The following is a 14,071-nucleotide window of genomic DNA, read 5'->3' as shown; positions in this document are numbered from 1 at the left end:
CGAAAACTCGTATCAATCATGTATCGTTGAATGGTTCGCACGCTGCACTTGTTGATGGCCCAGTACTGAAATCTGTAGCAATTTGCAGAAGGGTTGCACTTCTGTCACGTTGAAAGATTCTCTTCAGTCGTCGTTGGTCACGCTCTTGGAGGTTCTTTTTTCGGCCGCAGTGATGTCGAACATTTGCCGTTTTACCGATATTCACGGAACACTCGTGAAATGGTATTACGGCAAAATCCCCACTTTATCGCTACTTCTGAGATGCTGTGTGCCATCGCTCATGTTTCGACTATAACACCACGTTCAAACCCACTTAAATCTTGGAAACCTGCAGTCGTAGCAGCGGTAACCGGTCTATCAACTGCGCCAGGAACTTGTGGTCTTACGGCATTGCCGACCGCAGCGCCGTTTTCTGCCTGTTTACATATCTCTGTATTGGAACACGCATGCGTATACCAATTTATTTGGCGCCTCACGGTATATTACATTCATTTGACATTGGCACCTCTCTCCGTCCCTGGGAGAGAAGGTTCTTAACAGACGGATAAGCACAGACGGACAATTGTGTAAAGGTTTCGTTTCTACCGATTGAGGTACAGAATCCTAAAAAGGAAGTGTGTTTCACAAGCAGACCAATAAAGTTTTGCTCAAGACTAGGAACATCGAATGTTGCTGTCACGGAAGCAAACAGCGCAGGTTGCAGTGATCGGGTGGTGTGCTGGTTGCAGGTGTCTGAGGGAGATGCGGCAGGCTGGAGGCGCCGAGTAGACCGGGCGCATCGCATCGCATCGCATCGCGTGGGACCCGCCAGCTGCCATGGCTGTGCGCCGCGCGCCGGCTGCTATCGGCCTGTGTGCGTTCCTGCTGCTCGCCGCCGCCAGCGCCGTCGCAAACGCCAGGAAAGGTCAGTATGCGCGCACAGGGCTGGCGCTCCCACTCAGCTGTTACCTCAGCCTCAACACGAAATATAGCTGTTGACGCGTTGTTTCCATACTTGTCCGACTTTAAACTTCTCATCTTGTTTCGGTATAAGGCCCTTGCACCACCACACCTAATTTCATGCCACGCTTTTCGTATCCCAAGCGGCCTCAACGAAAAAGGTTTCTTGCAGTTACTGGGCGAGATAAATATTTATAGCATTACTTTGAAATATAGAAATGTCTTCATTGCACAATTCCTTACTAAGCGTGACGCGATTCAAAATTTCATCATCAAACTGAAGCTGTACAAAAAATTAAAGAATGAAAATATGTACGTAAGAATGCATCTAAGTATTCCAATATGTGGAAATTTCAATTAGTACCATACTTACATTATGATCAAACATTAGTACAAAGCTCACGAAAGTGAGCACGTAGACTGAACACAATGCAGATCTCATGTAAATGGTACAAATGGTTCAAATGGCTCTGAGCACTATGGAACTTAACATATGAGCCGGCCGGAGTGGCCGAGCGGTTCTAGGCGCTACAGTCTGGAACCGCGGGACAGCTACGACCGCAGGTTCGAATCCTGCCTCGGGCATGGATGTGTGTGATGTCCTTAGGTTAGTTAGGTTTAAGTAGTTCTAGGGGACTGATGACGTTAGAAGTTAAGTCCCATAGTGCTCAGAGCCAACTCAACATCTGAGGTCATCAGTCCCCGAGAACTTAGAACTACTTAAACCTAACTAACCTAAGGACATCACACACATCCGTGCGCGAGGCAGAATTCGAACCTGCGACCGTGGCTGTCGCGCGGTTCCAGACTGAAGGGCCTAGAACTGCTCGGCCACAGCGACCGTCTCTCATCTCATGAACTTTTATTTCACAGTGACGTAGTGTATTCAACAGAAACAGTGGCAAACTGTGCGTGGTGATTAAGCTATCAAAGAGGTAAATGAAGGCCAGTAAGTGGGATAGCGTTGGCCACAGAAAGGAAATCTAAGAGTAACCTTAAAATCGTCTATGCACTGCGACTGAGTACATGTCAGCACTGCGTGAACAACCTGGCAAGACACATTTATGCTACTTTTACGGAAGAGAAACTCATAGAAGCGCTTCGTTTGGTAACATCGTAAGCAACGTTACAGAGATAGTCTTTGGTCAATAATCAAAACGGGAGAATTGTATGGTAAAATACGAGGATGGGAACTTAAATAGTGGCAACTACTTATTCACAACAGATACAGAAGAGGTACGTGTTTGCCCCTGTTACTGTCCTTCAAAGTAGTCACCAGCGTTGTGTAGAGCCCGTTGCCAACGATGTGAAAGGCGTAGTAGACCGTTAGCAGAGACTGTTCTGTTGATGGTGCGAATGGAGCGGTCTACTGCCGGTCGAACCTCTGGAACAGTTCTGAAGCGAATGCCACGCAGTGGTTCCTTCATCTTCGGGATCAAATCAAGTCCCAGTCTCATCGACCGAACAGAGCAGCCACAGCTTGCGCTGTATGCGCCCGCCCATTGATGTGCAAAATCATGTGTGGATTGCACGGAAAGTGTCGCCGCTTGTTTCACAAAGCTGGTCGCAGGTGATGCTCCAAAAACGTACAGTAATACTGTGCACTGACGGCCTGCCGTGGAGGAACGTAATGTGTTAGCATAACACCATCACAGTCGTACACGAGAATTACCGTAACTTTAGGCCGCTGCATTCGCACCATCAACAGACCAGGCTTTGATAACGGCACACTACGCCTTCCACATCGCTGGCTGTGGGTTCTATACAACGCCGGTGGCTACTTTGAAGGACAGTAAGAGGTGCAAACGTGTATTTCTCTTTTATCGGTTGTGAATAAGTAGTTGCCCCTATTTAAGTTCCAAACCTCGTATAAACATAAAATTGATATATGCAATAAATAAAATATGAGTTATGAAGGAATGTGTTCACAACCATCACTAAATAACATTTTATAAGTATCACCAAATGTAGTCAAACTGCAATAGACGAACATGTTATATCTTTTATTACATTTTTCATTTTATTTATTGCCTATATCAGTTTTATGCTCATATTTTATCACACCAGTCTTCTGGTTAGATTATTGACTAAATACTGCATCTGCAACGTTACCCGCCAGGGTAGCCGAGAGCGCTAACGCGCTGTTTCTCGGACTCGGGTAGCACCGCCGGCCCCGGATCGAATCCGCCCGGCGGATTAACGACGAGTGCTGGTGTGCCGGCCAGCCTGGATGTGGTTTTTAGGCGGTTTTCCACATCCCGCTAGGTAAATACCGGGCTGGTCCCCTCGTTCCGCCTCAGTTACACGCGTCGCAGACATTTGCAACACGACTGCACTATTTACGATTTCCACTTGACAGTCGGGGTATACTGATTCCCTCCTGGGGGGGTACGTGGTGGCGGCAGGAAGGGCATCTGGCAATCCCTAAACTAACATTGCCAAATCCGTTGTAACCACGCCGTAAGCGAAAGAAAGAAACTGTATCTGTAACGTAGTTTTCGATGTTACCTAACGACTCGCTTTTAATGCTGTCAGTATATTAGTTTCTCTTCCATAAAAGAAGGATAAATGGATTTTGTCAAGTTCTTAATGAGGTGCTTACATGTACTCAGTCGCAGTGCATAGAAGTTCGTGAAGTTACTGTTTGACTTGCTCCCTATGGTCAGTGCTAGAGGCACCTACTGGCCTTGACTACCTCTTTGATAGCTTAATCGCCACACTCAGTTTGGCAATGGCTCTATTCTAATAGACAACGGCACTGTCAAATATGCCTACATGAGACGAGATTTGAATTGTATTCAGTTTACGTGCTCACTTTGGTGAGCTTTATACTAAAGTTTGATTTTAATGTAAGTGTGATACCAATTAATATTTCTGTATATTGTTATACCTGAATGCATACTTATTACATACGTTCTATCGTTAATTTTCTTGTTCACTTCGTCTCACAGCTTTAGTCAGATGATGAAATTTTGCAACGCGTCACGCTTAATAAAGAACTGTGCGATCAAGACCTTTCTATATTTCAAAGTTGTGCCAAATCTGAATGGTCACCTGTCTCTACCATGGATGTATTTCTCCATCAGGATATATTTACAGGCCAACGGAATCTAAGATTATTATTCTACCCAACATCAGACCTTTCCCGGTATGGTCTAGGACACTACTTGCAGGGAGACACTGATTTTTATGGATACGGGAGGATGATGGTGGAAATCGCAACCTAAATAAAAGTTTTGGAAATTAGCACAAAGAGCTATATTCTGAAATTAGCACAGAAGAACGTACTTTTAACTGAGGGCAGCCTACACTGATATAGATACGTTCAATGACGTATAGAAATAACGTTCACCTATAGTGGAACAAATTTAACTGAGAACACAAGACTGAACCATGAGAGTTACGTTTCGGCAACAAAAGGCCAGGAGAAAAGGGGGGGGGGGGGTATAATTCGGTGAACTTTGTCGCATGGCTGGCACTGCAGTTTTTCCGTAGAAAGGCGAAATCCTCGCGATCACCAAACGACCAAAACGGCGATCGAACCCAAGTATCTTCCATATGCCCGGAGCACGAACCGAGATGCCAACTAGTGAAACTTCCAAGAAGACTTTCTAGAACTGGCTGGAGCGGCGATGCTTATGGCATTTTTTACCTCACTGTAGTTTCTCTACGGCCGAGAAAAGTAGTAGTTCCGGTGGCAACTTGCTGAGTGGTCAAGTGGCTAGAGGTCGCCTGCTGGGCCATAGACCTAGCCACTTCATGTTTGTCCCATAAGTTTCCCAAACTAGCGCAGACTCCGCCGCTGGGACGGCGGGATATTCGTGCGCTTCAAGACAAAGAAGTCGCTCCATTTAAACTTGAATCTTTCTAATGGCAGCCGCCATTTTAAAAATTTACTAATTCCTCTCAAAATGACGGCACCTGAGATCTGTTACAGATCTCGGTTCCTCTGGATGTAGGAACTCATAATTAAAAAAAATGGCTCTGCGCACTATGGGACTTAACTTCTAAGGTCATCAGTCCCCTAGAACTTTGAACTACTTAAACCTAACTAACCTAAGGACATCACACACATCCATGCCCGAGGCAGGATTCGAACCTGCGACCGTAGCGGTCGTGTGGTTCCAGACTGTAGCGCCTAGAACCGCTCGGCCACCACGGCCGAAATTCATAATTAAAATGTTTCTTTCGTTCCTGTAATTTTTCAGATGCTTTAACTCGTGAGCAGTGGTTTTTTCCTCGTTAGAAGGTCCCGAATCATTCCCTTGATTTCTTGTTCATTAATTACTCTCAGCTCATGCTTTGTTTAGGCCTTGCGCGGTCCTCCACGAGCTCGTCACTGCACGTTATGTTCTTGGTAGAACATTCTGGACACAGTCCCCTAGACTGTGCCTGGGGCACTTCTCCGCTACATTCTTCCTTCGAGGAGTACTAGTCCTGCAAGTTACACAAAAGAACCTCAGTGAAACATGGAGTATATGAAAAACAGGTGTTATAGTAAATATGGAAAGAGAAAAACTTGCATCATTCAGCGGTTAGGAGGGCACAACTATGGCTTATATTTGAAGAAATACATGATACACACTGTGCTACGTTACAATACATTTATTCACTACCGGTTCTGATCATGGAACATCTTCAAAGTGAACAGTATCTATTGTAACAACTTCACTTGGCGTACAAGCTATCTAACCAGGAAAGTAGACGCGACCACCGGCTTGACAACGTAAGAAAATTGATACTTAATGCCGTAATTTCCTTACGTTTTCAAGTCAGCAATGGAGTATACCTTGCTGGTTAAATAGCATGTACACCGTGTGAAGTTTTTGCGGTAGATATATTTCCACTGTGAAGATTGTCCATCATCAAAAACGGTATTTAATAAATGTGTTGTAAGACAGAACATGGAGTATTACGCATTACTCCAAGTATATTTTCGTAGTTAAGCGAGAGTCAAACTGCGAGGATTTAGTAATTCTTTTTTTTTTTTTTTTTGGTCATCTGTCTACTGACTGGTTTGATGCGCCCCGCCACGAATTCCTTTCCTGTGCTAACCTCTTCATCTCAGAGTAGCACTTGCAACCGACGTCCTCAATTATTTGCTTGACGTATTCCAATCTCTGTCTTCCTCTACAGTTTTTGCCCTCTACAGCTCCCTCTAGTACCATGGAAGTCATTCCCTCATGTCTTAGCAGATGTCCTATCATCCTGTCCTTTCTCCTTATCAGTGTTTTCCACATATTACATTCCTCTCCGAATCTGCGTAGAACCTCCCTATTCCTTACCTTATCAGTCCACCTAATTTTCAACATTCGTCTATAGCACCACATCTCAAATGCTTCGATTCTCTTCTGTTCCGGTTTTCCCACAGTCCATGTTTCACTACCATACAATGCTGTACCCCAGACGTACATAGTAATTTCTTCCTCAAATTAAGGTCGGTATTTGATATTAGTAGACTTCTCTTGGCCAGAAATGCTTTTTTTGCCATAGCGAGTCTGCTTTTGATGTCCTCCTTGCTCCGTCCGTCATTGGTTATTTTACTGCCTAGGTAGCAGAATTCCTTAACTTCATTGACTTCGTAATCATCAATCCTAATGTTAAGTTTCTCGCTGTTCTCATTTCTACTACTTCTCATTACCTTCGTCTTTCTCCGATTTACTCTCAAACCATACTGTGTACTCATTAGACTGTTCATTCCGTTCAGCAGATTATTTAATCCTTCTTCACTTTCACTCAGGATAGCAATGTCATCAGCGAATCGTATCATTGATATCCTTTCACCTTGTATTTTAATTCCACTCCTGAACCTTTCTTTTATTTCCATCATTGCTTCCTCGATGTACAGATTGAAGAGTAGGGACGAAAGGCTACAGCCTTGTCTTACACCCTTCTTAATACGAGCTCTTCGTTCTTGATCGTCCACTCTTATTATTCCCTATTGGTTGTTGTACATATTGTATATGACACGTCTCTCCCTATAGCTTACCCCTACTCTTTTCAGAATATCGAACAGCTTACACCATTTTATATTGTCGAACGCTTCTTCCAGGTCGACAAATGCATGAGCTGTTAAGCTGATTGTGCGATAATTCTCGCACTTGTCAGGTCTTGCCGTCTTCGGAATTGTGTGGATGATGCTTTTCCGAAAGTCAGATGGTATATCACCAGACTCATATATTCTACACACCAACGTGAATAGTCGTTTTGTTGCCAATTTCCCCAATGATTTTAGAAATTCTGATGGAATGTTATTTATCCCTTCTGCCTTATTGGACCGTAAGTCCTCCAAAGCTCTTTTAAATTCCGATTCTAATACTGGATCCCCTATCTCTTCTATATCGACTCCTGTTTCTTCTTCTATCACATCAGACAAATCTTCACCCTCATAGAGGCTTTCAATGTATTCTTTCCACCTACCTGCTCTCTCCTCTGCATTTAACAGTGGAATTCCCGTTGCACTCTTAATGTTACCACCGTTGCTTTTAATGTCACCAAAGGTTGTTTCCACTTTCCTGTATGCTGAGTCTGTCCTTCCGACAATCATATCTTTTTCGATGTCTTCACATTTTTCCTGCAGCCATTTCGTCTTAGCTTCCCTGCACTTCATATTTATTTCATTCCTCAGCGACTTGTATTTCTGTATTCCTGATTTTCCCGGAACATGTTTGTACTTCCTCCTTTCATCAATCAACTGAAGTATTTCTTCTGTTACCCATGGTTTCTTCGCAGCTACCTTCTTTGTACCCATGTTTTCCTTCCCAACTTGTGTGATGGCCCTTTTTAGAGATGTCCATTCCTCTTCAACTGTACTGCCTACTGCGCTATTCCTTATTGCTGTATCTATAGCGTTAGAGAATTTCAAACGTATCTCGTCATTCCTTAGTACTTCTGTCTCCCTCTTCTTTGCGTATTGATTCTTCCTGACTAATGTCTTGAACTTCAGCCTACTCTTCATCACTACTATATTGTGATCTGAGTCTATATCTGCTCCTGGGTACGCCTTACAATCCAGTATCTGATTTCGGAATCTCTGTCTGACCATGATGTAATCTATTTGAAATCTTCCCGTATCTCCCGGCCTATTCCAAGTATACCTCCTCCTCTTGTGATTCTTGAACAGGGTATTCGCTATTATTAGCTGAAACTTGTTACACAACTCAATTAGTCTTTATCCTCTTTCATTCCTTTTCCCAAGCCCATATTCTCCTGTAACCTTTTCTTCTACTCCTTCCCCTACAACTGCATTCCAGTCGCCCATGACTATTACATTTGCGTCCCGCTTTACATACTGCATTACCCTTTGAATATCCTCATACACTTTCTCTATCTGTTCATCTTCAGCTTGCGACGTCGGCATGTATATCTGAACTATCGTTGTCGGTGTTGGTCTGCTGTCGATTCTGATTAGAACAACCCGGTCATTGAACTGTTCACAGTAACACACCCTCTGCCCTACCTTCCTATTCATAACGAATCCTACACCTGTTATACCATTTTCTGCTGCTGTTGATATTACCCGATACTCATCTGATCAGTTATCCTTGTCTTCCTTCCACTTCACTTCACTGACCCCTACCATATCTAGATTGATCCTTTGCATTTCCCTTTTCAGATTTTCTAGTTTCCCTACCATGTTCAAGCTTCTGACATTCCACGCCCCGACTCGTAGAACTTTATCCTTTCGTTGATTATTCAATCTTTATCTCATGTTTACCTCCCCCTTGGCAGTCCCCTCCCGGAGATCCGAATGGGGGACTATTCCGGAATCTTTTTCCAATGGAGAGATCATCATGACATTTCTTCAAATACAGGCCACATGTCCTGTGGATACACGTTACGTGTCTTTAATGCAGTGGTTTCCATTGCCTTCTGCATCCTCATGTCGTTGATCATTGCTGATTCTTCCGCCTTTAGGGGCAATTTCCCACTCCTAGGACAAGAGAGTGCCCTGAACCTCTATCCGCTCCTCCGCCCTCTTTGACAAGGCCGTTGGCAGAATGAGGGTGACTTCTTATGCCGGAAGTCTTCGGCCGCCAATGTTGATTATTTATCAAAATTTAGGCAGTGGCGGGGATCGAACCCAGAACCGATGACGTTTTGATTATGAATCAAAGACGATACCCCTAGACAACGGGTACTACCCAGTAGTTCCTCATCTGGTAATATTATTAATGTTTTATCGCGATTATTTGGTGGAAAATGAATTCTATCCTATTTTACATAAAATCAGCGAGACCGCAACTTTAAATTTGTGTAGCTATGACATCATAAATTATGCAAAAACCAAAGCTTGTGAAAATTGTTGGTTCCGCATATTGCTTACCAGCCAGTTTTAATTGTATGATGTAAGTCATTATATTGTGTTTTCTGCTATTGCGTTGGTGCATAAACCCGCAGCGTTTTTCCAAAGTTTAACAAACACAACAGTGACACGTGAGAAACACTTTGGTCAGCAATAATATTTTCACCATCACTATTTACAACAGTCTGCCAACGCTGGGATAACTGTTCAATTCCGCGACGTTACGAATCATGTGCTTTTCAGGTGAGCCATGTTCGGAGCGCATTTTCATCTGGAAAGGAAGTTCCTTCTAGGCTGTTCGATACAGAATGGGAAAGGTGAAAATCTGAGGGTGCAAGATCACGTGAATAATATGGGTGCGTAATGACTTAGTACACTAAGTCGTCGCTGTTCCACCAGATGTATAACACTATCTTTTGTGGATGCGCAGGCCTTTATACAGTGAGTTGCTGCTTTGTTTGGGCTCAGTCACTTGTTTATTTTCCTTGTGTTATCATAAAGGCACCATTTCTCGCCACCAGTCACAATACAGGATAGAAATGGTCGGTGTTGTTCACTAGCCAATTGATGACGCCCAATCAGAGACGCACATATGGTCATCTGCTGATTTTTTAATATTAGCTTAGAGCATGCGGTACCCATACACCCGATTTTTAACCTTCTCCATTGCATGCAAATGTTGTACGATGGTGGAATAATCACAGTTCATCACATCTGACAGTTCTCAAGTACACTGACATGGATCTGTTTGGGTTAATGAGATTAAACGGTCGTTATCAAACCCTGTAGGTCTTCCTGAATGTGGGAAGTCACAACTGCCCAAACGATCCTCCTTAAAACTAGAAAACTGTTTTCTTGCCTTGCTCTGACCAATGACATTATCCATATACACGGCGCAAATATTTCTGGCTGCCACCGCTGCTGTCACCCCACTATGGACCTGAAACAGACGAATACGACGGAAATGTTCCGACTTCTCCACTTGGCACTCCATTTTCTAGCGCCCACAGGTCCACTCACTACCTCCAGATTACAAAATAACAGTATGAAAACTCGAATAACGAAATTTAACTACAAAGAAAAGATGACTATCGATAAATAAACCCACAGCCGGATTACCATTATGCAAAACACAAACGCTACACATTGACATTCACTATTCTTGTAACCTGATATTTTACACTCAGCTCTTGGTGCGCAAGCAATTGGCATAAAGTTGTAGTCATCATCTGAGAAAAATGAAGCTGTGACAATGCAGTTTGTTGATGTTGTTCATCCTTCAATGTGACAAATTTTTCGAATTAGTGGAGACCTATGTTTAAGAAGCCTGCATTTTGAGGAAACGTTAGCATTCGCCGTCATTCTGGAAATGTCTGCCACGCAATGGTTTCTTCTTGCGTGGAAAGAGGGAAATGTAGAACACTGTGGTTAGCTAAAATTTAAAGCCCAAGGAGTAGCGTCTATAAGTGTATCTGTGCGTTGTCGAGGAGCAAACGCAATACCTGGAACAGCTTTCGGCAACGCTTTGTTCTGACAGTCTCCCATAGTCTCCTTACGAGATTTCGGTTCTTTGCTTCTGTGACGGTTTGCCACTTTTAGAATCACATTGTGACTGATTTTCACTTTTTCCGCTATTGCTTCGATTGTTATAAACCGCTCTTCACGTAGCTGCCCTCGTCCTGCGGTTATCGGTTCTTCACAGTGGACAGGTTCCGTTCTTCGTCATTTACACTTCTTTGACCACTCTGGAAGCATATTTCCCTCCTATCAACCATGTCTCATAATGGTGCACTGTTGCCATACATTTCCACCATTTAATGTTTTACCCCTTTAAATGTAAGGAACGAACTGCCGCATGACACTCCACTTCGTCCGTGAGCTGCACCGTTTCGTTTGGCTCATCTAGCGCTGTGATGCGGTATTATAGCGTGAGGAATTCGGGTGTACAAGGACTGCATACATGTACTAGTAAGCAAATGAATAAGTGACGAACCCTACCATCACTTTATTTCATCGAAGCTAGACTTAAGGACATACGAATGCGTGCTACTACAGTTGAGATTCTTCCCTTCTTACATCAGATATTCAGCCAAACTGATCACTAATTGGAATTTCAGATGTTCTTTCTGTAATCCTCGTATTAAGCATTCATTTCTCATCAGCTGCGAAGTTGCAAAAGTCTTTCCCCTGTCATCTATTTAACCAACAATACACAATTTAAACTCATGACCAAGAAACATCATGACCACTGGACACTGCTACCTTGAATGCCACCTGCTCGGGTTGGCGACGCATAACATGTAACGCAGTAAGGAGAATGTACACTGATCACCCATATCATTATGACCACCTACCCTCTAGCCCCCAGATCCAGTTTTGGGACAGATAACATCCGCAACGCGTCGTTGCACAGAAGCATTGAGCACCTGGTAGGTCGCTGGAGGGAGTTGCCACCACAGTAGCACTCACGGGTCACATAATTCCCGTAAATTCCGAGGAGAGGGACGATAAGCTCTGACGCCACGTTCAATCACATACCAGATTTGTTCGATCGAGCTCAGATCTGGCGAGTTGAGGCCAACACATGAATTAGACTCTCCACTGTGTTCTTCGAACCACTCCATCACACTCCTAGCCTTCTGACATGGCGCGTTATCTTGATGAAAAATGCCACTACCATTGGGAAACTTCGTCACCATCAAGAGGTGTACGTGGTCTGCAACCTGTGTATGATACTCCTTGGCCGTCATGGTGCCTTGCACGAGCTTCGCTGAACCATGGCTGCCCGCGTGAAGGTTCCCCAGAGCATAATGGAGCCGCCGCCAGCTTATCTCCGTTCAGCAGTATAGGTGTCAAGGAGCTGCTCCCCTGGAAGAGGACTGATTCTCGCCCTCCCATCGGCATGATGTAGAAGATATCGGGATTCAACAGCCCATGTAACGTAGTACCCTGCACCAATGTACAGTGCCGATGGTCCCGTGCCATTTCAGTCGTATTTGCCGATATCGTGGTGTTAACTTTGGCACATGCATGAATCATCGGCTGCGGAGACCAATTATTAGGAGTGTTAGGCGCACTGTGTGTTCAGACACATTTCTACTCTGCTCAGCATTTAACTCTGATATCAGTTCCGTCACAGTTTGCTGCCTGTTGTGTTTTACCAGCCTGCCCAGTCAACGACGTCCGACATCTCTAATGAGGGGCGGCCACCCAACCTAACGACTTTTGGACGAAGTTTCACCTTATTTTCGCCAGATGTTGAAGCTCACCACAGCATTCCTCGAACACCCGACAAGTCGTGCAGTTTCGAAAACGTTCGTTTCCAGCTTCCTGGCCATCGGTGAAACTCCTATCGATTGCGCGACTTCCTCATTCTGCACATGGACAGCACGCTCACTAATACTGCATGCACTCTGCGTGTGCCTTACTAGCAGTAACTCCTCGCCAGGTGATGCTGCTGTCGTCTGGAAGGGTTTATAATATCGATAGTTGGTCGGTGATCATTATGGCTGGCGCTTAGGTACGAGAATCATGGAAACGACGTGGTTGGCTGTTGACAAGCTACTGTAGCGGGCATCTATGGACAGGGGACTCAAGGACGATGAGCACCACAACAAGGTGTTGGACGTTCAGGCCTCACCACAGACCGTGCAGGTCGGACGTTCGTGCTCTCTGTAAAGCAGGATAGATGGCGAACTGTGGCAAATCTGAGGACAGGATACAACGCTGGTCCTTAGGATAGTACACCGTTCAGCGCATATGGCTGAACATGGTTGGATATTGGGCAACTCTTTGTGTTTCCAAATTGAGCAAACGACAGAGTTAGTAACGATTGCAGTGGGCATGCGATCATCAAAAGAGAAGCGTTAAAGGCTCTGTGTCACTTAGTCGGACGAATCAAGTTTCGTATTACTCCCGGTCGATGGTCGTGTCCGGGTACTCTAATATCCAAGCTATCGGCTTTTCTAAACGTTAACTGTGTTACTGATTCAGGTTCTGGCAGTACTATGTTATGAGTGACAATGAACTTGGTTACCACGGTACTTGTGGTAGCTAGCAATGGTGTTACGACAACAGAACATTACGAGATCATTACTGCGGACCACCTGCATCCCTTTATTTTTTTTTTCTCCAGCAAAGGAAACTTCCAGTCAGATACCACCCCAAGTCACAAGACCAGAATCGTACTTCAGTGTCTTGAGGAACACGAAAGTGACTTAAAAGCTGATGTCGTGGTTACTCGATGGAATACATGTTGGACGCTGTCGCCAGCAAACCACAGGACCGAAATTTATGGTAATGGCGTGACCTCTGCATGACATCTGATAGCACACACAAGTGGCTTATTCAATCCACTTCAAGCAAAATCCTTACTGTATAGCGTCCCAGAGTTGGACCAGCAGGGTATTACGTAGGTGGTGATAATGTTTTGTTTAATTCGTGTATAGCCATAACGTCCTCCAAATACTTACCGTCCACTGCGAAAGAACTACTGCGCTATTCCAACGATTCGCACTGTGATATGACCGACGGTCTTGTCTCCAGAAATTAGGACGTGCGAAACTCATAGTTTTTTTTGTGTATTAATTAAAAGCCCCAAGTCTGTATTACTTCCATGCTGCATTAAGCGAATACATTTTTATCGGCAAAAAACAACACGCATTTGGAGCGGAAAAACAAGCGACTTAACAGGACGCAAACGGTCTGCAATACAACTACGTTTCGGCATGAACGCACCCATAAGTTGCAGTGTTTGATGCTTTTGTGAACTGATCCGACTCACTGTCAAATACTGCTAGCATCTGTAGTTAATAGTATGAATTTGGG

At 44.3% G+C, this 14,071-nt stretch overlaps 1 protein-coding gene across 1 annotated transcript in view; it reads left to right on the top strand.

Annotated features, from left to right (window-relative positions):
• Positions 1 to 816: 816 nt before the first annotated feature.
• Positions 817 to 14,071, top strand: part of LOC126158186 (uncharacterized) — a 413,927-nt gene continuing 400,672 nt past the window's right edge. Inside the window, exon 1 of the mRNA XM_049916426.1 lies at positions 817 to 904. Coding sequence (XP_049772383.1) covers positions 817 to 904 — 88 coding nt within the window. The remainder of the gene's footprint in view (positions 905 to 14,071) is intronic.

Source organism: Schistocerca cancellata, chromosome 2, assembly GCF_023864275.1.
Source record: "Schistocerca cancellata isolate TAMUIC-IGC-003103 chromosome 2, iqSchCanc2.1, whole genome shotgun sequence".
Taxonomy (NCBI): Eukaryota; Metazoa; Arthropoda; class Insecta; order Orthoptera; family Acrididae; genus Schistocerca; species Schistocerca cancellata.
This window is presented reverse-complemented; position numbering and strand designations above follow the sequence as displayed.